At 39.4% G+C, this 24,578-nt stretch overlaps 1 protein-coding gene across 3 annotated transcripts in view; it reads left to right on the forward strand.

Moving 5' to 3' along the window:
- Positions 1 to 24,578, forward strand: part of FKBP15 (FKBP prolyl isomerase family member 15) — a 54,868-nt gene that overhangs the window by 4,496 nt on the left and 25,794 nt on the right. For 2 of the 3 annotated variants that reach the window (XM_045814845.2, XM_045814847.2), the window contains exons 2-11: positions 5,442 to 5,557; positions 10,638 to 10,722; positions 11,175 to 11,244; positions 15,223 to 15,297; positions 15,619 to 15,717; positions 17,353 to 17,502; positions 18,134 to 18,202; positions 19,633 to 19,779; positions 22,112 to 22,254; positions 22,768 to 22,825. In XM_045814845.2, coding sequence (XP_045670801.2) covers positions 5,442 to 5,557; positions 10,638 to 10,722; positions 11,175 to 11,244; positions 15,223 to 15,297; positions 15,619 to 15,717; positions 17,353 to 17,502; positions 18,134 to 18,202; positions 19,633 to 19,779; positions 22,112 to 22,254; positions 22,768 to 22,825 — 1,012 coding nt within the window. Of the gene's footprint in view, positions 1 to 5,441; positions 5,558 to 10,202; positions 10,547 to 10,637; positions 10,723 to 11,174; positions 11,245 to 15,222; positions 15,298 to 15,618; positions 15,718 to 17,352; positions 17,503 to 18,133; positions 18,203 to 19,632; positions 19,780 to 22,111; positions 22,255 to 22,767; positions 22,826 to 24,578 lie in introns of those variants that run through there. The other variant, XM_045814849.2, reaches the window with a different exon arrangement.

Raw genomic sequence — 24,578 nt, forward strand, 5'->3', positions numbered from 1 at the left:
TGAGTTCAAGCGACATTTCAAGGTATAGGATATGCGCACGTGTATATAAAACATATATTATGTACTTACTCTGTGCCAGGTACCATACTAAGTAATAAATATACATTATCATATGTACTTTTCCCCACTAGTTTATGAGGTAGTTTTTACTATTATACCCATTTTGCACGTGGGAAATTAAGAGTCAGATAGGTAAGTTGCTCAGGGTCACACAGCTAAAAAGTGAAAGAGCCTGGATTTGAAATCAGGCAAGCAGATTCCCACTAGTTGCCATGTGCCCATTATTATTATTGTAGAAGTAGATGTTTGATGCCATACTTTATAAAAGAAATACTTTAACAGCAAAAAGAATCCCTGTTTTTAAAAATACATTAATACAGTATAACTGCTATATGTTACCAGTTTTTTTTCTTTTTTCTTTTTTTTATAAGATTTTATTTATTTGACAGAGAGAGACAGCCAGCGAGAGAGGGAACACAAGCAGGGGGAGTGGGAGAGGAAGAAGCAGGCTCCTGGTGGAGGAGCCTGATGTGGGACTCGATCCTAGAACGCCGGGATCACGCCCTGAGCCGAAGGCAGACGCTTAACCGCTGTGCCACCCAGGCGCCCCCCCCTGGTTTTTTTAAAAAGATTATTTATTTGACAAAGAGCACAAGCAGGGGGAGCAGCAGGCAGAGGGAGAGGGAGAAGCAGGCCTCCCACTGAACAGGAAGCCTGATGCAGGGCTCGATTCCAGGACCCTGGGATCATGACCCGAACCGAAGGCAGACACCTAACTGACTAAGCCACCTAGGTGCCCCTGTGTTACTGTTTTTGATGAGAAAAGAAAAGGAGTATAAAGCTGAGGATAGGTAAAGACTTTGGCAACTAAATGCATTGGCTAACATTTATTTTTAAAATGTAATTAATGCCATAATGACTTTTCCCGTGAATTATAGAGACTCAAGTCCAGTTAGCAAGCCCATTCTTGCTAACATAGAGAAATGTGTACATTTGAGAATACTTTAAAAGTGGAAACAATAATAATTTACAAAAAACTTATGCCCATAAGTCTATATAGAGTTCATTTAAAAATAGTAATAGAAAATAGAATGGAGGGCACCTGGGTGGCTCAGTCGGTTAAGCATCCGCCTTCAGCTCAGGTACCAAGTCCCATGTCAGGCTCCCTGCTTACCGGGAACCTGCTTCTCCCTCTCCCTCTGCCCCTCCCCCTGCTCATGCTCTCTCTCTCTCTCTCTGTCTCTCAAAGATAAATAAAATCTTAAAAAAAAAAAAATAGAATGGATCTGAAAGATAATTGGGTTGACCTGGCTTTTGGATTGATTTTGGAGTCATCTTCTGGCTGGCCTTTCAAGCATCGGTGGAGAGATAGTTCACATATGCACTTTTATCTTTCCCTTGGAGAAAAACACAGCAGCAAAATAAAAACAGCAAAACCAATACTCATATCCATACTGAAGCTAACAAGGACATTCTTTTCTTATCAATTACCTGTGAAAAAACTATTATATCTTAACTAGGTTCTGAGTTTTGTAAATTTATCACTGTGTTAAAGGCATTGGCCAACTCTCCCAGAATCTTATTCTTTTAGGGAATCTTCCCAGATTGCCTCAGTTAAAGGAGAAATCTTGGTTTCCTCTTAACTTTATTAGCATTTGTTCATGTCTTATTTAGGGCAGCACTGCTCTGTACACTTGCAGTCTCACTTAACCTTTTAGTCCTTTAAAGGAGGCATCGTTGACCCCATTTGCAGGAAACTTACAGTATATTACCTTGAGAAAACAGGGTAATAGATTCAAATCATATTAAATTTATTTTGCAAAATGTTAATATGTATTTTTTTTTTAAACATTTTATTTATTTATTCGACAGAGATAGAGACAGCCAGCGAGAGAGGGAACACAAGCAGGGGGAGTGGGAGAGGAAGAAGCAGGCTCATAGCGGAAGAGCCTGATGTGGGGCTCGATCCCAGAATGCCGGGATCACGCCCTGAGCCGAAGGCAGACACTTAACGACTGAGCCACCCAGGCGCCCTAAAATGTTAATATGTATTATACATTAAAATGACTGGGGGGAAAAGGCCCCGAAAAGTTGTGAAGTGTCAATTTATTAAGGTTTTTTTTTTTTTTTTTTTTTAAGTAATCTCTATCCCCAACATGCGGCTTGAACTCACAACCCCAAGATCAAGATTCGCAGTGCTTTACTGACTGAGCCATACAGGCACCCCTCATATTTACATTACCTAAACCAAAGATGCCTTTGGAGAAGAGGAGCTCAGAGCCTAGACTAGACTTTGAGTTCATTTATTGAGCCTGTTATATACCAGACCCTAGGCAAAATATAGTCAAGTGGTGATGATAATAGTCTATTATTTTGTTACATAATAACTGATTGAATAACTTTTATTAATCTGTATGGAGTATAATTCCATACAACAGCTATTTGTCATATATCTTATAGTTTGCAATTATTTATTATGTAATGCTTAATTTCCTTTTTAGAGTATATAAGCTTCTTGAAAATAGAACCCAGCTTTGTTCATCAACATATACTCAGCATTTAGCACAGTGTTGGATACATATTTCTTGAATGAATGAAGTAGATTCCTGTGGGAACCCATGAGAAGATCATCTAATCTAGACTTTGAGATTAGGGGCAACTTCCAGGGGAGAGAAGGAACAGTAAGAATGTTTCAGGCAGAGGGAACAGGATATCCAAAGGTTGGAGATTAGAAATATCTTCCTTATTTGAGAAGTTAAAAGTTTTGTGTAGCACACAGTTGGAGTTGAGAAATGGCCTGTTAGGGAGCTGGGGAGGTATGAAGAGGTAAGGTCTTGAAGGACTTTGTAAAGCTGTCTTGTGGACTTTGGATTTTTATCTTGGTAATATTGAGGTGTTATTGAGGGTTTTAAGGAGGAAAGAGACTTGATCAAGTTTGGTTTTTAGAAAGATCACTGTGGATGCAGTGGGGAGAATAGATAAGAAGCAGGCAAGACCAGGACAGGGAGATAAATCAGGAGGTTGTTGGAATAATTCTAGCTAGATAGATACGATGGTGACCTGAACTAGGGACGTGGGAGTGAGGATGGAGAGAAATGGATGAGTTCAAGAAATATTGAGCAAGTAAAATCAAATGGACTCAGGGACTGGTCATGAGCACCAGGGGAAAAAAAGCCGAGGATGATGCCCAGATTTCAGTTTTGGTTGTGTATGTTTGCAGAGAAGAGTTAACACAGGAGATGTGACAACGTCATCTTTAGAAAGTCCTGTTTACAAGGTCGGCACTTGGCTGGCATATGGGAACTTGATTGGTAAACAGTTCCCTACGCTGGCACAAAGCTTTCTGTTAATGATGCGTGGCTCACCGTGCCTAAACTGTACAAACAATAGGTTTATATTGAATCTTAACTTCTTTCTGGGAGTGTAGAGTTTTCTTTCGTGCTAGAGGGTTTCTGTGTGACCAGCCCCCAATGAAAAACCTGGGGCACTGAGTCTCTAATGAGCTTCCTTGGGAGACCGTACTTCATATATATTGTTACAGCTCTTTACTGGAGGAATTAAATGTGTCCAGTGTCACTCCACTGGAAAAGGACTCTTGGAAGCTTGCTCCACATTTCCTCGGACTTTGCCCCCATGTGCCTTTTCCCTTTGCTGATTTTGCTGTGTTATCTTTTTGTTGTGGTACATCTTAGCCATGAGTACAACTGTATGCTGAGTCCAGGAGTCCTGGCATATCACTGAACCTGGTGGAGTCTTGGGGACCCTGATACAAAAAAGTATTTTCACCAGGAAAAGAGAACACAAGAGTGAGAGCAGGTTTTGCTGGCAGTGGGTATTGAAAGATAGGAGTTCTAGTTTGGACGTGCATTTGTGTGGCTGATGGGATATCTGTGTTTTCTGACACTCAGGAGTAAATTCTGGGTTGGGGATATAGATTTGAGCATTATCCGCATTTGGATAGCACTTGATACCAACGTAAATGAATTAGATTGCCAAGGGAGGGAGGGTGTGAAATCTGGGGGCATGGGCATTTAAAAGGTTGGGCAAGGGGCATCTGGGCATCTCAGTTGGTTGAGGGTCCCACTCTTGGTTTTGGCTCAGGTCCTCAGGTGGTGATCTCAAGGGTTGTGAGAGCAAGCTCCATGCTCAGCAGGGAGTCTGCTGAAAGATTCTCACCCCTCCTTCCCTTCTTTCCTCCCTTTCTCTCTGAAATAAATAAATAAATCTTAAGAAAAAGAAAATAAAAGGTTGGGCAAAGGAAGAAGAGGCCCAGGAGTTAAACGAGGAGCCAGAGACATGGGAAAACAACAAGAGAGGGATCCCATTAGCATATATTGATGTCTTACTTGGGCCAGTCCCACCTCCCACCCCTGCAAATATCCCCACAGAAGTCAAGGGAAGAGTTTGTTTGAAGAAGAACAAATTAGTTGACAGTGTAAAAAGGCGGCATGAAGGCCAAATAAGATAAGGACTGATAAACTGTGTTTAGTAACAAAGAGGTTGTTGGTGACCTTAACAAGAGCAGTTCGTTGGAATGGTTGGGGCATAAGATTCATTGCAAGGGATGGGAAAGAATCATTCTGCCTGTCAGATGAAATGATAGGACCATGTTTGATGGAGTAAGTTTGAAGTACAGGTCAATTTCAGTATAATAAATGAGTAAAAGGTAGGAAACTATGACTTGCTAAAGGCAAGAATTTACAGTTTGAAGAGACCACAGAGAGCCTCTGCTCAATTTACCAGTCACCTCAAATTACATACACAGAAACTGAGGTCCAAAATAAATGCCTTGACCAAAGTCCTGTGGACAGGCAAAGTCAGCTGATGCTGTTTAGATCAGAAATACAATCTTTTTTTTTTTTTTTTAAGATTTTATTTCTTTATTTGACAGAGCGAGAGAGAGAGAGCGCACAAGCAGGGGGAGCGGTAGGCAGAGGGAGAAGCAGGCTCCCCGCTGAGCAAGGAGCTTGATGCAGGACTCGATCCCAGGATCCTGGGATCATGACCTAAGCTGAAGGCAGATGTTTCAACAACTGAGCCACCCAGGCATCCCCAGAAATACAATCTTTTTTTTTTTTTAAGATTTTATTTATTTATTTGACACAGAGAGACAGCCAGCGAGAGAGGGAACACAAGCAGGGGGAGTGGGAGAGGAAGAAGTAGGCTTCCCAGCAAAGCAGGGAGCCTGATGCAGGGCTTGATCCCAGGACCCTGGGATCACGCCCTGAGCCGCAGGCAGATGCTTAATGACTGAGCCACCCAGGCGCCCCCAGAAATACACTCTTGATTTCAAAGACACTTAGCTGTCATTTCCAGTATGGTGAGATATGCAATCAAAGTCAAGGAGGTATTTGTTGAAGGTTGGGGGTGAGCAGCTTTTATAATGATTCCAGGTTTGAGATAATGTCAAATGAGATGTCATTTTCATTTTCTACTAACAGTGCGAGATTGGCCTCTCTTTTTGGACTGGATCAGGCATCTGCTGGCCATGGAAATGAATTCTTCCAGTACACAGCCCCAAAGCAGCCTAAAAAAGGCCCAGGAGCAGCAGCAACAGGTAAGTGAAGAGGTTAGGATTGATCCCTAACAGGTTAGTTGGAAGGATAAGCAGCTTGTCCATCCTCAGTCAGTCTGGCCAAGTTCACTGCCAGTGGTGCATTCCTCCCTAAGCTCTGATAGCCTAAATTCCAGCACCTAGATAGTATGCCCTTTTTTAGAAGCTGGAGGAAGAATGTCTCAGGTGAACTCTGTGAACAGCGCTCTCTAAAACTGCCCAAGGCACTCCAGGTAGGCACTATGCCGTGTTTTGGCGGGAGAGAAGAGCTGCTTTTCACTTCTTTCACCTGGATAGGTTAGATGTATGCTAACAGTGACTTTTCCCAACTGGACAGTGATGCTCAGTACTGTATTCCCTGTACCTTTCACCATGACAGAGACACACTGAATGGACATTTGTTGAATGAAAGGAGAGAAAGGGGCAACTAGTATTTCTAAAATGCGTGCTTTGGGTCTAGTCTCAGGTGCTTCACATAGATTGCCTTATTTAATTGTCTCAGCAGCTCTGTGAAATAGGGAAGACCACCACCAGTTTAGAGGCTCAGAGAGGTTTGGGGACTTGATCAAGGTCATACAGCAGTAAGTGACATAGTTGAAATTTGAACTCTGACCTGACTCACTCCGAAGCTCTTTCCTCTACACTTGGCTATCTTTGTGTAAGAACCTGAAGAGGAGTTGGGGACTGATAGAAATAGTCCTGAGCAGAATAGGTGGTAAGGGACATTAAATTGTTTGTTGAATGAAGATGAAAATATTGAGTGCCTTTTACATGTTGGGCACAATGCTGACACTGAGGATGTTGTTAGGTTATTGAGAATTAAAGAGTTGCAACAGATAGCATATGGCCCATAAGCCTAAAATATTTTCTGTTTGACCCTGTACAGAAAATGTTTGCTGACCCCTGCTCTAAATCTTACTTGTCACTTTTGGCAGCTTTGCTATAGATTGCTGGTCGTGTTCTCTAAGCCATGACTGGGCCAGATTTCTAGTAGGCTCTGCCTTTACATTTGCTCTGGCACAGCTCTTCATCAGCAGTGTATTTCTGACTCAGTTTAAAGCGGTTGGGTTAATGGATGTGGATAAAAATAAACAACCTTGGTCCCCAGCCAATGAGGTAACTTGATTTTGTTTTAATCAGAAAACAACTACAAGTTAATTATACTATTAAAGGGGATTTATAGAGGCATTTCAAGTTAAAAATTACCTATACAACCTTATGTAGGCATTTACAAAGAAAAAATTAAGTAGCAAGATAGGAGATCCTCTCTGTTCAAGGGATATTTGTATAAGAAATCTTTGCGGGGAAAGTGGCTGCAGCATAGTTCTTGAATCTCTCCAACTCTCAATATAAAAATAGAGCAGATATGAAAAACAAACCTGTGCATAAGATTTACAACAAATCCAGTTGAAAAGTTATCTTCATGAGTATCCCAAAATGCAAGCAGGTCTAGACAAACCACTAACAGCTCCAAGGCTTATGTGGTATCAGCAGTTGCATGGGAGAAAACAGGGTAGCAATGGGATATCTAAATCTGAGCATGGAAGAACCCCAAAACAGCCACTAGATGTTCATGGAAAATATGGCAGGTGAAGCTGAAACTGAAAAGTGTTTTGCCCACTCTAGTTGTAGGTAGGTACAAGGGGTTGATAATGGGGACTGAAGGAACTGGAGCAGTCTTGCTCTTGTGAACTTTTTTTTTCTTTTTTTAAGTAGGCTCCACGCCCAGTGTGGGGCTTGAACTCAGGACCCTGAGATCAAGAGTCTCATGCTCTACCAATTGAGCCAGCTAGGCGCCCTGCTCCTATGAACTTTTGAAACTCACCCTCTAGGGTGACCTTCCAGGACAGGTCCCCACATTGAGAAGAAACAGCTGGGAATGGAATTAAAATTGAGGAGGACAGGAATATAATAGAAGTGAAGGAGAAAAGACACAGATAAAAGTAGGGATAGAAATAGAATCAGGAAGTCTCAGGAGGAAGCCACCATATTTTTGAGCTCTATGAAAGTGACAGAAGAGGGAGCTCTGTGAAGTTAAGAAAGCTACCTTGAACCCTACCTCCTTATAGAAGTTCAGAAAAGCAAAATTTCACATTAAAATGAGCAGTAGGAACTTACCAGAATCCAACTCCATGTCAAGGTATAAGAAAAGAGAGAGCAAGAAACAGAATAATATCCCCACAGACAATGAGAGCTCTATTCTGTGAGAATGCTTCTTACTGAAGAGATCAAAAACTACAAGCACCTGTTAACATTAGGAAAATAATATAAGACATGAAACGAGAACATAAATGAGATTAGAAAATCTAAGAAATAAGTAAAAAGACTCAAGAATTAGAGACGTAAGAAAAATTTCAGAAATGAAAGCTAAACGAGAAAGAACACAAGAATGAATAAAAATAGCAGATTATACCTGAAGAGAAATAGAAGGTTAAAGGAGGAAATTGTTAAAAAATAAAAAATTTAAGAGATAAAAATGTTCCAAAAGAAAGTATGACAAATATTAAGGATGGCAAAGAAGATTCAACACATGGAGAGTGTGTGTGTGCGCGTGTGCATACCTGAAGGAAAAAAAGGAAGGGGAAAAGAAACAGACACAACTATAATTCAGGAAAATTTTACTAAACAAAACAAAACAAAAATTTGTAAGTACATATTAAAAGAAGTCCTTTTTGGTGGGGAATTCAGAAGCTGTAATACTGATTTCGGAGAGGAAGGACTGCTAAGCCAATGAGAAGATCCCATGATTGTGGGCATCTGACTTACCCTTCTAGCAAATCCTTGAGCAACGTTCCGTTTCCAGGATATTAGGTAGCGAGACGAGAACGTACTGGGAGAAGTTGAACTAACCTGAAGGAGGATGCTAGGCTGATCTTGGGGCGACAGTATTTTTTCTTAGTGTTTCACACTTGTCCTGATAAGCTGCCTCTGGCCTTAGTTACTTTTTTGTCATACAGCTGGCTTATCAGGAGAAAAGTTTTATTGTTGTGTGACATACAACTGGACAGTACTGGTTGAATTGACAACTATGTTGTAGGTTTTTACTAAATAAGAAGGAAAACATGAAGACCAGCCTAGGACAGTAAGCAAACAATGTAAGTGGGCAATTCATCAAAACAAAGGACCAGTATATAGCTATAGAAAACGTTAAATCTAGGGGCGCCTGGGTGGCACAGAGGTTAAGCATCTGCCTTTGGCTCAGGGCGTGATCCCGGCGTTGTGGGATCGAGCCCCACATCAGGCTCCTCCGCTGGGAGCCTGCTTCTTCCTCTCCCACTCCTCCTGCTTGTGTTCCGTCTCTCGCTGGCTGTCTCTATCTCTGTCAAATAAATAAATAAAATCTTAAAAAAAAAAAGTTAAATCTCTGCTTCACTGCAATCAATAAATGCAAATGAAAACAACAATGACACGGCGTTTCCCTTTCCCCTACTGCCCCTCTTTCGCTGGTAAAGATTTAAAAAGCCAGTCTCCTGTCATAGGCAGGGATGCAAAGCTGGCATATTCACACTACTCGTGGGGCTGTAAACTGATGTGACATTTCTCAAGGGCATTTGGGCAGGATGTAACAAAACCTTAAAATGTTTTACACTCCTTCACCCCATAATTCCAGTTTTAAGAATTTATTTTAAGAAAGTAATTAGAGGTACATACAAAAATGTATATTTTCAGGATGTTCACCACAGCATTATTTATAATAGAGGAAAATTGGAAACCGTCCAAAGAAATGTCAAATAATAGGACATTGGATAAATTCTGGCAGAGTCATAATACGGTATTTTATGTAACCACCAAAAAGCATTTCTAGGGTTATTTTATCTTTGTCTTGAGACTGTTTTAAAAGAAATACTAGTACTAAATAAGAAAAGAAGGTTGTCAAATTATAACAAATTTTGTTTAAAAAAATATAAGAAAAAAGCTGTGAAGTTTATGTGTATTGAAAAAGGACCAGGAATAAATGCATCAAATTATTAACGTTTATTTTTAATTGGGGAGACTACAGGTCATTTTTATTTTCTTTATCCATTTCTGCATTTGCTGAGTTTTCATATTATAGAGTACCTCTATAATCAGAAAAAAAATGTGATGGTATTGTTAAAAAACAAAATTCAGCTGCGTAAATTTGAAAGATCTTACTGACTTTCTTCAGTGACTCATGAATTGGGCAGCATCCCATCTAACAGATAGGAGCCCTGAGGAGTTGAACAAAATGACTTTTATAGGCAGAAGGGAGCAAGAACAAGGAAGTTCCAGTAGGCCAAAAAGCAAGATAAGTTATTGCAAGATTACTTCCCTTCAGGGGATGCCAGGGGTCTGTCATGCAGATGACCTAACTAGTGCTGAGCAGGGAATTCCTGATTGACTGGTTTCAGGTTCCATTTCAGGGAGAGCCGAAACTGTAAGGAAGTCTCAGTTTGGCAACTGGGACTTAGCGTAAGTGACTCCATTTTAAGCCTGTCATCTTGTTTTTAAAATACAAAAAGAAAGAAGTCTAACAAGGATACTTTTGAAAATAAGTTTTTGGTTTCTGAGTCCGTGCCTAAGTTCTCACTATTCTTCCATCAGCACATTCATGTGAGTATAAATATGCGATTTTCTCTAAATACACTGTTTTAAAACATTAGTGTTACCCCAAATCATTGGAAAAGTGAAGTGGTGGATATGATCTGAATATCATCACTAATTTTCTAGCCCGAAATAAGGGAAGAAGAAGCAATTTTATTTATATTAGACCTGGCAAAATATTGGAAAAAGAAAAGAAAGTAGATGGACTATGACCTTGTTTTCTGGGCAGGGCTGCTTGTCCAGCCCCGAGACTTGTTTGGAGTGGAACCGGAGTTGGATTGTAGTCCTAGGCTCGCTGCTATCATCGTGTCATCGCACTTGACTGCTTAGAGCTTCTGTGTCCTCATCCCCAGATGAGGTCATAGGGCTGTTCTGTGGATCAGATAAGGATAAAGGCCATGAAAACATCGTATCACTTAACTGTGAGACGTAAGGAAGAATTTTGGAGCTGACTTCAGTGGTTAAAAATCAGTTTTAAGAAAGACATGAATGACATCTTTGTTTTCTTCTTCATCTTCAGGAAATCAGGCGCCAACAAAAGCAGCCCCCACTACAACAGGCACTTCTACCGTATTGGTTGCAACAGCAGTTCATGCGTATCGATAGTAAGTAGCTGAGAAGGAATGCTTTCTGAAGTTGGGTGTGGAATACTGGGGTAAGCTCCTGTCTTTTCTCAATAAGCCTCTGTTGGTGAAAATGAGCTACACAGTTAGACTGCAGAGTCCTTCCATAGGCGGAGGAACAGTAATGCTTTTTAACATTTCAGTTAGAGAATTCTGCACATAAAACTTTGAAGAGCCATTGTCTCGTGTACTCTATAGGAAGTTCTTGCACCCTCAACAACTGCCTTCCTAAGTGCTCACTCCACTGAGATATTATGAATAGATATTTAGAGAGTAAAGAAGTTTTATAAGAGGTTTAAATTATAAACTGTTCACCTCTATCCTTTTCTTGAGGCTGAATTACAAGATCCCCCACTTTTATGTTACAGAAGACAAACCTGGTTTTACTTAGTTTAAGGAAGTATTAATACCTATTATTTTTCTTGCTTCTGTAGCACAAATGGTCAGTATGTAAAGCAGGGCAAGTTTGGTGCTGCAGTCCTGGGGAATCACGCAGCCAGAGAGGTGAGAATGCACCCGTGTCTCGTGTACATTCAGGTGTCCCAGATCATGCCGATGAGCTAGTTTTTACCTGGAGACATTGGGCGCCAATGTCTCCTGTGTCAGAGGATTAGAATGATTGTTCGTGTTGAATGTGAGTTTTTAACGTGAGGTACGTAGTAACATTTACAGTCACATCTTGCTTACTGTTGTGCATTAAGACAAATCCAACCACGCAAAATCTTGAAGTTTGACCTTTGTGATATGGTACTAAAGACTTTGGAGAGTTTTAGAGTAAACGGTTTACCAAGGACGTCCCTTCGTTAGGTAATGAAGAACACTTAGTGTTCTGCTTGGAGTAGTTTGTCTTTATGCCTGAATCAGTGACTGGTGTTTATCCTTTGAAAGCTTAACAGTGAGGTGGGCAGTGGATCACAGAGCATACTATTGGTTTGGGTCAAAAAGAAATGTGGCTAGAAGTCCTGAGACTTGATTGCCTTATGTGGGTTGTATCTAGCTTCAGATTCTGCTCCAGAATGTTGTAAACATTTTTGAGAGAAGCCTAAGAAATTCTGGAATTTCAAAGGTCCAGTGAACTAAGGGCCACGCTCCTAAGACACTCTGAGACACAGATAGGATGACCTGTTCAGGGTAACTAATGTAATAGACAACACTCATTTGTATTAAAAACAAACAAACCCGGGGCACCTGGGTGGCGCAGTCGTTAAGCGTCTGCCTTTGGCTCAGGGCATGACCCCGGTGTTCCGGGATCGAGTCCCACATCAGGCTCCTCCGCTGGGAGCCTGCTTCTTCCTCTCCCACCCCCCCCCCGCTTGTGTTCTCTCTTGCTGGCTGTCTGTCTCTGTCAAATAAATAAAATCTTTAAAAAAAACCACAAAACAACAACAAACAAAAACCTTAACTGGCAATTTGGAAACACATATAAAGATTGTGGGACTAGAATAATGAACCCCCCAGAAACCCATTCCTAGGCTCTGAGAGTTATTACTCTTATTTCGTCTTAATTCCAGCCTGTCTTCCTTCTCCAGCATACAATTTTAGATGCAAAGACTTCAGTATATATCCCAAGGATTTTTTCCCGTAACATAACCATTATGCAATTATCACCTAAAAAAACCCCACAATAATTTTTTGATCTCGTTCACTACCAGCTAGTGTTCAGATTTACCTGATTGTCTCTTTTTTCCAGTTTGTTTTATTTTTTTTTATTTTTTATTTTTTTAAAGATTTTATTTATTTATTCGACAGAGATAGAGACAGCCAGTGAGAGAGGGAACACAAGCAGGGGGAGTGGGAGAGGAAGAAGCAGGCTCCCAGTGGAGGAGCCTGATGTGGGGCTCGATCCCATAACGCCGGGATCACGCCCTGACCTGAAGGCAGACGCTTAACCGCTGTGCCACCCAGGCGCCCCTCCAGTTTGTTTTAATCAGGTCTAATAAGGTCCATACATTGCGATTGGTTGCTATGTCCCTTAAATCTTTTATTCTCCCATCCAGAGGTAAATAATATCTAGTTGTCCCTGATTTTGTCATGTAGTAGCCATCCATGATTATTATCTGGTTGTACTAATTCATTAGGAGTTGCCATTTGGATTTTAAAAATCTGGTATCAGGACTTAAGCACCCTTCACCACCGGTAGGAGGTAGTAGGACGTGACAGGCATCAGTTCCCACTGCAACAATGATAAAAAAGATAAATTTGCGAAAATTATATTTAAAACTCACTGGAGAGCTGTGGAAATGATGAGGACTAGATGAACTAAAATTTCAGAGAGGGAACAGCCAACGAGCTAACTCTTTCCTTTCCTTGATTTTTTTGCTGATATGATGCCTAGGAGTGGACTAAGCATCAGGTATAGCCCAATCCAAGAGGCTACTGGGGGAAAGAGACACTGGCAGAAACTAGAGGAGCTCCAAGCACAATATTGGTTTTTCCCCTTGAGACATTTGCAGAGTTCTGGGATGGTGCAGAAGTCCAGGGGCTATGCCAGAAAGGCAGAGGGAAACTTCTGTCATCTTGTGGTGCACAGGAGATAAAGTCCTGCTATAGGGTTGGTACCTGCAATAAGCAACGCAACAACTTTCCTCTTAATACATTTGCTAGATTTTGAACATCATGGGGAGGAGGCGAAAGAACTCAGCTGAGGGGGTGCCTCGGTGGCTCAGTCGGTTTAAGCATCTGACTTTGGCTCGAGTCATGATCTCAGGTACCTGGGATTGAGCCCTGCATCAGGCTCTCTGCTCAGTGGGGAGTCTGCTTGTCTCTCTGTGCCTCCCCCCACTCCTGCTCACTCTCTCTCTCTCTCAAATAGATAAAATCTTAAAAAAAAAACAACAAACTTCAGCTCAGAATCTCTGATGGGCAGCACTTTCAGGACCAAGGACTCAGAGAACTTCTAGGCTGTCAATCAAAAGCCAGGGAAGATAATACTTGAGAATAGGGGACAGCCCAGAAGTGAAACAACTCTTGATAAATCTATTATTCTTCCCCGAGCAGTTCAGTCTATGATCAGATTGAATTGAGGTTTCAGCCCCTCATTCTATCTGCCTAACATAGGATGAGGAAAGTCTTTTCTGGTGCAGGATTGTATATGAGCTGCCATAGTCCTTCCCTCCCTACTGGAATTGAATTTTAATCATTTGTTTTACTATGATGGTGTGTGTGTGTGTGTGTGTGTGTGTGTGTGTGTGTGTATAGTAAATATATATGAAACATAGTATTTGCCATTTTAACTATTTTGAAGCACACAGTTCAATAGCATTAATTACATTCATGATACTGAGTAATGATCACCACTATCTTTTTTCACTTTTTCATCACTCCAAACAAAAAAATCTGTAACCTCTAAGCAATAACTTCCCATCCTGCCTTCCCTTATCCCCTGGTAATGTCTAATCTACTTTTTGTCTTTATGAATTTGTCTGTTCTTGATATTTCATATAAGTGGAATCACAGTATTTGTCGTTTTGTGCCTGGCTTATCTCAGTTAGCATAATGTTCTCAGGATGTATCCATGTTATAGCATATATCAGAACTTCATTCCTTTTTAGGGCTGGATTATATTCCATTGTGTGTATGTAACACATTTTATGTATCCATCCATCAGTGGATGGACCCTTCTGGTTATTTCCACCTTTCAGCTATTGTAAATAATGGTACAGTGAACACTGGCATACAACTATATGTTTGAGTACCTATTTTGAGTTATTTTGGGTATATACTAGAGGTGAAATTGCTTTGTCAAATGGTAATTCTATGTTTAGCTTTTTTTTTAAATTTTATTTATTTATTAGAGAGAGAGAGAGAGAGAAAGGGAGCACAAGCAGGGGGAGCAGCAGTCAGAGGGAGAAGCAGGCTTTCCCCTGAGCAGGGGCCTGATGTGGGACACAATCCCAGGACCCCAGGGTCATGACCTGAGCCAAGGACAGATGCTTAACTGACTGAGCCATCCAGGTGCCCCTGTGTTTAGCTTTTTGAGGAACTGCCAAACTATTTCCACAGTGGCTGTACTGTTTTACGTTTTCACAAGCAATAGATGAGGGTTCTGATTTCTCCACTACCTTGCCAGTGCTTCATTATTTTTCCTTTTTAAAAAGTGGCCATTCTAGTCAGAATGAAGTGGTGTTAATGTGCATTTTTTTGTGGTGTTAATGTGCATTTCCCTAATGACTAATGATGTTGAGCATCTTTTTCATGTATGTGTTGGCCATTCATAGAGCTCCGATCACCCTCATACCAGTGAAAACACCAACAAAATAGTTGCTAATTACAGTAAAAGAGTAAGGAGGGCCAAGATGAGAGGAGATGAAAATGGATAGTGAGAAGATAGAATTTAAAACCTAAGCTTTAAGGGATCAAGTGAGTTTTGAGTTTTGAGTTTTATGCCTCTTTGAAGCAAAACCCTTGACATCTTACTGCTGATTTTGTATTTCCTTTTAACTTGTTTTCTTTTTTTTTCGGCTGACCTTTACTTGAGTACAGTATAGGATTCTTCTTTATATCAGTCAACAACAGTCAGTTACTGTTGCCAGGATTCATCTGAACTTTGAGCTAATGGTAAGACTTCCCATGTTGGAATCACCAGCTCCTTTGGGATGGGTTTATAGGAGATTGATCTGTATGTACCTGATGGACATTAGATCTACGGTTTCAGCCCCTGGACATCAGAGTGAATATCTTAACAGAGCCTCTCGAAAAGGTCTCTTGGCAGCATTCTGGGAAACAGGGTGGTTGGTGGAGGGCGGGAGGGAAGGAGAAAGTTCCCTATCTCTCTCTGGGTCCACCTGAATCAAGGCTCTTCTCTGTGAATTTAAGCAGTCACATTTTTACACTCTGCTACCTGTCGTTGAGTAATCGCAACATTTCTCCTTTCCCCAGGTTCGGCCCAATAACTATAGCACTTTTTATGATGACCAGAGACAAAACTGGTCCATCATGTTTGAGTCAGAAAAGGCTGCTGTGGAGTTCAATAAACAGGTAATACCATCTTATTCTTCTTGTGAAAGGCCAAACACTAGCCTGGATTTCCCTTGATTTCAGGAAACTGTATGGAAAATTCATAACCTGCTATATTTTGTTAGTGACAAACATTAAAAACCCACTAAATTTGTCACTTGAGCTTATTGTATTTCAAGGAAATAATAGGAATACTTACTGAAATTCCTTCAAAATGAGACTTTAAGAGAAAAAAGGCTTAATGCAAACTTCTCTAAAACATTTTCCACTTCATAAATTATCTTAAGGAATTAGTAAAACTATCTTTTAAAAATAGTGTTTTAAAAGAATTTTTACAAAGTTAAGTGATCCTTGTAGAACATTTAGAAAAGCATTTTTTAAAAAAAATCACTTGAAATCTTACTGCCCAAAGTAACCACTATTAATGTTTTCTTTTTTTCTATGTGTAATGTACATGAATAGATATACCCCTTTAAGAGTTCAATATCTTGCTATATATTTCTTTTAACAATGTATAATGTGTCTTTCCTCACCTCATGAAAAATTATTTGAAAACATTTTTGAAAGTTGCATAGTATGAATGTTCCTTAATTTATTTAACCATTCCCTTACTTTAGACATTTAGATTGCTTTCAGTCTGAAATAAATGATACTATAGCAAGTATTGTTGTATATAATTCTGTGTCCTTCCCCCCCCCCCCCATTCATTTCCTTGGGCTAAATTTCTAGAAGTGGAAGACTGGGTCAAAGAGTCCAAATATTTCTTGGTTCTGTAGACAGTTTGGCGTACTACTTTTCAGAGAGTTTGTACTATATCACATTCATATCTGTTCTCTCACTATACTTTGTCAGCATTTAGAATTATTATTATTTTTTTAAGTCTTTCTTGCTTGGTAAAAAATGACATCTCATTGTTTTAGGTGGCATTTATTTGATTGCATTAATGAAATGCAATCTTTTAAGAAAATGAGTAGCAAATTTGTAATGTAGACCATGTTAAAAAAAATTGATGGTAAAGTAAGTATTCACGAAGATGTGTTTGACTCTTTTGTCTAAGATTTGTGTTAGGATGATATGACTAAGTATGTAGGTTGTGGACATGCAAATCTGGGAATGTAGCAGGTTTTATAAAGGGCCTTTTTTATAGTTTATTGTCTTTAGAAATGCCTTCTAAAATTGTTCTAGAAGCTCTCCTTTCTTTCATGGGTTCCCAAACACTGAAACGGTAAAATCCTTAATAGTAATGCTAGCTAATGGTTGTTGTGTACTTACTGTTATTTGCCAGGCACTGTGCCAAGGACTCTATTTGTATTAGCTCAGTCTTCGTAACTACCCTAGGAGATATGCAGAGTTTTTAATCTCCATTTTATAAAATGCCTGTATGACATAAGGTTCACAGAAGTTAAGTTATTTGGCTGAGGCCACAAGTTAATAAGTGGCAGTGTCCAGATCTATATCCAGACGGTCTGACTCCAAAGCCTTACTGTTAGTCACTTTGATTCCTGGCAAGATTACTGACTTTGGAAAGGTTTACTTCTAAACATGTAATCAGTTTTGTTAATGGATACCACTGTTTGGAAAAGAGCATTAGCAATAATGGAGTGAATATTTACTGAGCTTAAACTAAGTTTATGCTGCTTTGATTTCATCTTGCAGGTGTGCATTGCCAAGTGCAACAGTACCCCTACCCTAGATGCAGTGCTCTCCCAGGACCTCATTGTAGCAGAGGGCCCTGCTGTAGAAGTTGGAGATTCTTTGGAAGTGGCCTATACCAGCTGGCTCTTTCAGAATCACGTGCTGGGCCAGGTAAGGAAATGCAGCCTGCAAGTTCATTTGTAATTGAAATAGCACGAGGACTATTTATATGTAAGATATTATTAGCATGAATTGCTGCTGTTGGCAAATAGAAATCTTTTAGGAACTCTGCTTTGACTGTTTTGGGGGCATAGTCCTGAGATGCTAACAGGTTAAATCTGCTCAGTGCCACTTTGTCTCTTCTGTTTAGAATGGAAACCAATTTCCTAAGTATCATTTTTGGTAATTGTTCATGTGTATGTCTTGTCCTCCTGTATTAGTTTTAAACTTGAATTTATTCTTATGTGATTAGGTCTTAAAACTTTTTAGAACTTCCTCACAGTTGTTTGTTTTTTGTCTAATAGATACTATAAATAGAGTGGACTTGTGTTTTAATATCCTTAAGCTCTCAAAAGTAGTATGATATAGAAAGAGCTTTAGACTATGAGTCAAAAAAAATGTACACTCAAGTCCCAATTTAGCCATGATGTGAGTGAGCCTTTCTCTTCAGGTCTTTTAAGAACTCCCCCAATGTATTTGACATTCCTTATTCTGAGAATACTGTGCTAATCTGTATTGACTATTACATGATTGCTATTATTTTTGAAATTGGCTGACCTCATTTACTTTGATCAAATTACAGGTTTTGGACTCTACTGCTAACAAAGATAAGCTGCTTCGCCTAAAATTGGGGTCAGGAAAGGTCATCAAGGTACAGGCATAACGGTGTTCTTATATGGCTTTATCAGTTGTGGTGGGGTTAGATTTAATTTGTAAAATTTCTTTCTTTCCTTTTTTTTTTTAATGTTCCTCCATTTGTCTCTGGTTTGCATAGTTTCTTTTTTTTAAGATTTTATTTATTTATTTGACAGAGACAGAGACAGCTAGCGAGAGAGGGAACACAAGCAGGGGGAGTGGGAGAGGAAGAAGCAGGCTCCAAGCGGAGGAGCCTGATGTGGGGCTCGGTCCCGGAAAGCCGGGGTCACGCCCTGAGCCGAAGGCAGACGCTTAACGACTGGCCACTCAGGCGCCCCTAAATTTGTAAAATTTCTAACCTGGGTGTATTTTGTGAGTCTGGAAAGGATTGGTTAAAAAGTAGGAGGAGAAAAATGTGTTACATTATCTGGGAGATTACTTGGGAAGTTTTTACCTATGAGAATATATTGAAGATAGGGACATTTGTTTAATCCTTACCCTTTCTTTTTCATTATGTGACTCTGAGGAAATTATTAAATCCTTCGTGTAGCCTAATAGAGGAAGAGACGAAACTGTTTCTTCTAGAATTGTATCATAATGGGTGATTCTTACCTGTCTGAGATGCTTTGAGTCAGCACTTCCCAGTCATTGTGGGAAGCAGCCACCACATAGCAAGAGGAACACTGGAATTGGAGTCTGAGGACTTGGCTTCACGTCATGAAGCTTTTCTTTACCAGCTGTGCAAGTGTTTTATAGAACAGAGAGTATTTTACACATGTGGGGTATCGTCATGTCAGGACGTGTCGATGCTCTACGAAGCACTCATTGGCGAAAGTACTCATTGCCATTTTGCAGGACAGAAAGGTTTTCTTCATAGCTTTGTTTATGCCTTCTTTTCCCAGAATCTTTTGGAGACTTCTTCTTGCAGGAGTTAAGGCATGACCTTTGAAGCTACACAGACCTAGTGTTGCATCTTTGCTTAACAATTTACCAGTGATCTAATCTTGAGCAGGTTGCTTCACCTCCCTAAGCCTCAGTTTTCTTACCTGTAAAATGGAGATAATGCTCCTACCTTACGAGGTTATTTTAGGGATTAAACAACATAATGTAAGTAAAGCACTTACCAGAGTACTTGGAAAATGTTATTTCATGAATGGTAGCTTTTATTTCTCTTTTAATACCATTGTCCTATCCTCCAATTTCTCTCATCACCTAAGATAAGCATATTTCATCTAGCCCTGGATATGCTGGCTTTTACAAGGGAATAGAAGCAGTATTCTAGATATTCTTATAACCAAGGGGGGATTATAGTTGAATTTGATGTCTCTCCAGATGTCTAAACCTGAAAGGATTTAGGAGGAGAGGAGCCTAATATCGGGGATTTCATTTTGTCTTATGAGGAGGCTTGTGTCCTGATGAGCTTTTCCTCTTCTCTGATTCCTGAAGGCCTGGGAGGATGGGATGCTGGGCATGAGAAAAGGAGGGAAGCGATTGCTTGTCATCCCTCCAATCTGTGCTGCTGGCTCTGAAGGGGTAATAGGATGGACTCAGTCGCTGGACTCGATCCTGGTGTATGAGGTGGAGATTAGACGGGTGAGTGAAATTGTGCTGTTTTGTGTTTGATGAGTCCTTTTTGCCATTAAGTAAAATGAATAAATATGTTTGAATAACAAATTCAAGGACTTTCTTTCTTTCTTTCTTTTTTTAAAGTAGAAATGGTGTAGTTGGAAAGGGCAATGGCTTTGCAATCTAAAGACCAAGGTTTATGTCCTTCCTGGCGCACTATTTAGAGTCTAGAAGAGGTGGTGACTGAACAAATCATTTTTCTACACTAACCTTTTTATTCTGTCTATAAAATAGTGATTCCTACCCAATGCACTTGCCTTTGCTTTAGTAATTCCATGGCTTATTGTATTGCTGTGTTCACGTAAGTATGCAAAGATACCTGTACGTAGATAGAGATACATAGTTTCCTCCTTCTGCCACATTATTTGTCATAGTAAAAACTGGAAACAACTTAAATATCCATCATTAAACAACTGGTTAAGTTATGGTCTTTCATGGAGTAGACTTTTATGCAGTTCTTACAGAATATCCAAAATCTATTGTTAAGTGAAATAAGCAAGTTGCAAATCAGTACATATAGTATGATCTCTTGTATGTGTATACAAATACATGTGAACATATAAAAATGCTTATATACAACTAAATATATAAATATATTTACAGTCATACACATATACATATTTGTATATCTATACATATATATGCCCATATATTCATAGAAAATTTCTGAAAGTGTTAGAAGAAATGATAAAAAGCATCTTGGAATGGTAATGGAGTTCAGAAACTTTTTCTTTTTTATATTCTCCCCTTATTTTCCATTAAAAAATGTTATCAAGATATGTATAATTTTCTACAATAAAATTTGTAACAAATTGTGGTTAAATAAATTAACGCCCCCCTCCAAAAAAAAAAAAAAGACCTTGTTTGCTTTACACTGTGTTTGTTAGGTCTAAGTGTGATAGTGGTTGTGACTATAAACTACAAAATACAATACAGAAAATAAATACTATAGTTATCTTTATTGTGGCTATTGTTTCTGCTGCAACCAATGATATGCTTTTCTCAGTGGCTCTTTCCTAATTGAACACCCTTATCTCTGCTGGGTCATTCCAACCTTCTTTTACTCATGTGCTTGTAGCTGCCTTTTTCACAGCTTTTATATTCTGTCTCAGTTTTCCATTGAGTTTGAGGAAGTCATGATGGTTTTAGATAACAAACCAATTTGAATCCATCAAGACTGGCATTTTGTAACCATAAGGCAAAAATACGTCATTGCTAATGGCAAGATTTCATTCCTTTTTTATGGCTGAGTAATATTCCATTGTTTATATGCACCACATTTTCTTTATCCATTCATCAGTCAGTGGACACTTGGGCTGTTCCATAGTTTGGCTATTGTTTAAATTGTTGTTTTTTTGTTTTTTTTTTTTTTTAATTTGAGAGAGAGAGCGCACGCACAAAAGAGCACAAGCTGGAGGGAAGGGTGGGGGTGGGGGTGGGGACAAGCAGGCTTCCTGCCAAACATGACCTGAGCCGAATGCAGGCACTTAACCGACTAAGCCACCCAGGCACCCCTTGGCTATTGTTAATAAATTGACATGCTTATTAAATTGACCAGGCTGTTACAGAGTGATAATACCCAGTGTGATGAGTGTCGAGAGAACATTACACACTACTTGTGGAGTATAGAGTAGCTTACCCTTTGTGGTGTGAAATTTAGTGGTATATACTAAAAGTCTTAAAAATGAACATACCTTTTCTCCCAACTGTTTAATTTCTGGGAATTTATACTTTGGGAATGATCATGTGCAAGGATATAGATAGAAAGTTATTCATTGAAGTATTGTTTGTGATGTGACAGGAAAATTATCTAACAACCAGGAATTGGTGAAATATATTTGGTAGCAGCATAGGTATTTAAGACTTCTGTCCCCAAGATCTTTTAGAGACTTTTTTCCTGTAGATAATGGCAGGTTTGGACATGACCCTTGAAGTTAGACATAATGTTCATTAGTTACAAGTGATGTAGATTAATACTTAATAACATGGAAATGTGTTACTAAGTGAGTGAGTGAAGCAGGTCACAAAACAATATGACCCTTTTTTATTAAAAAAATATACAAACACACACACAGACATAATATAAATGTGAAATAGTGCATCCCAAATTCTAGCCGTGTTGCATCGTGGTTGGATTGCAGGTGATTAATTATTATTGTTGGCTTATCTACATTTTCTGATTTGCTACAGGGGAACAGATAATGACTTGTGTAGTAAAGAATAAGTAAAAGAAAGGAGGGTGGAGAGGGCAGGGTGCCTTTTTTATAGCCTGTTCCACCTGTGGTTGATCGCTCCTTAGGTCAAGTTTGCCAGAGATTCGGGCTCTGACGGGCACAGCGTTAGTTCGCGGGATTCTGCGGCCCCTTCTCCCATACCAGGTGCTGACGGCCTCTCTGCTGACCCTGTTGTATCACCACCCACATCGGTGCCTTTCAAATCAGGGTAAGATCCTACAGTTGTATCATGTTCTTTTATTGTCCATAAAAATGATCCTTAGAGGGCTTCAGAAATCGGGATGGTTGAAAACTAAAATAATTTTAAATAATTGGGAAAAAAATGGAAGGAGACAAATGGGGAAAATACTAGCATCAAGATTTTTCTGACAAAGGATTAATATTCATAGTCTTTAAATGCACTAACTTGGGATGTATATGAATACCTGCTGAGCTCTGGAAGAAAGTAGGGTAAAATGTATAAACGTAAAATATATACCCAAGGGAAAAAATGAAAATAATAAGAATTTGAATGAAAAATTACTCATTTTCACTAGCTGTCAGAAATTAATGCAAATTGAGGAATGGTTACAATTCTGTTTCACAGCCATTGAATTGGCAAACATTTTCAAAAACAATTTGTTTTCCCGCATAATCAGGACTCATGATTATAGATTTGGGATTTTTTTTTTTTTTTTTTTTTTTTTTTTTTTACCTCAGCATATGTCTTACTTGGTTTCAGGGAGCCGGCCCTTCGTATCAAATCTAACTCCCTCAGTGAACAGCTTACAGTAAATACAGTGAGTATACAAGTCTGTCTCCCTCACCCCCCGTCTACTGAGAAGGTCATGTGCCTTGGGGTAGGGTAGGTTAGAGACCAAAAAAAAAAAAAAGCTATTTTAGTAATTTCCCCTTACTGGGGAGTTCCTATAAATTAGATGGGGTTCTACATGGGCAGACCTGGGTTCAAGTCTTTATTCTTGTAAACTTGTGGCCTTGAGAAAATTATCTACCTTTTCTTTTTTTTTTTTTTTTTAAGATTTTATTTATTTATGTGACAGAGATAGAGACAGCCAGCGAGAGAGGGAACACAGCAGGGGAGTGGGAGAGGAAGAAGCAGGCTCCCAGCCGAGGAGCCCTATGTGGGACTCGATCCCGGAATGCCGGGATCACGCCCTGAGCCCAAGGCAGACGCTTAACGACTGCGCTACCCAGGCGCCCCTATCTACCTTTTCTGATCCTCTGCTTCTTCATTATTAAAATGAAAATAATTCTCACAGCCCCTTTTGCAGGGTTCTTGTCATATGTTCACAAAGCATGTAGGCTTAGAGCCTACATTAAGTATGACTTCATGAAGCAAGAAAGTTTTTATACTCAAGAGATATTTATGAGATTTAAATGAAATAATGCGTGTGGAGTGTTTAGTATTGTGTCTGGCATACTGTAAGAGTTCAGTTAACATTAGCTCTTATTATTATCATAATTACTGCTAACACTGCATACCTTCACACTTTCATTCTCTTAGATGAAATCTGCACTAATTCACCAACTAGTTGACTTTGAGTTGGTCTCCGTGTTTTCCTAACTGTAAGATGGGAAGACCAGCATACACTTGTAAAATTTGGATTTGAATGCCTTTGGGAGCATGTGCGCTGCGCTTTGCTGCTGCCCTGCTTGATTCGTGAAGGCATCTGAGTTGGCTGCATGAGCGTGAGATGAAAGCCCTGTGGCCTTCACCTACCACGTTGAGAAACAGGATAATTGCTTGGAGTGAAATTGGTGGTTACTTTCTCTCCAGCCCTAGTTTACTTGTTTATATTCAGCCCAGCGCAGGAATTATTAAGCAAATAATTGCTCCGGTATGTGTAAGAAGTGATCTCCGAAACCCGGAAGGTTAAGCCAAAGAATTAAGAAAATTAAAAAACTATAATCTCAAATCTTTGAATAGTCACAAAATTTCTTTAGTATCGGTTCTATGATACTTCTAGGCAGAGCTACATTTGTCACCTACTTCTAAGCTTCTGTAACTTCAGTAGACTAGTGTGTCTCCAACCTTTAAAAAAATTTTTTTTCTTTTTACAGTTTTTTTTTAATTGAAGCAAAACTCACCATCCTTTTCTTTTCTTTTTACATTTAAGTTTTTATTTTTTGTTTTGAATAGGTAATTACATTCATAAGTTTCCGTTATTAAAACAATGTAACAGGGTATACATTAAAAAGACTCACTTCCACCCCTCCCTCTGTGTACCCCATCCCATCCCACTCTCCTTTTAGGTAACTGCTTTTCTTAGTTTCACATATATTCTTTCAGTGTTTCTTTATGCAGATGGAAGCAGATAGGAATGTATATTTTATTTCTCCCTCTTTTCACAAAATATAGCATAGTATATATATTATCTACCATGGTTTCTACATATTACGGTATATATATATATAACAGTATCTTCCTATGTTAGTGTACAGGAAGCTTCCTTTCTTTTATTTTCTGTAGATTGCAGTATTGTGTGGTATGGTTTATGTAACTAGTCCTCTTTTGATGAACCCAACTTTCTT

The sequence above is a fragment of the Ursus americanus genome, chromosome 18 (genome assembly GCF_024610735.1).
Source record: "Ursus americanus isolate L20-20 chromosome 18, mUrsAme1.1.p, whole genome shotgun sequence".
Classification (NCBI taxonomy): Eukaryota; Metazoa; Chordata; class Mammalia; order Carnivora; family Ursidae; genus Ursus; species Ursus americanus.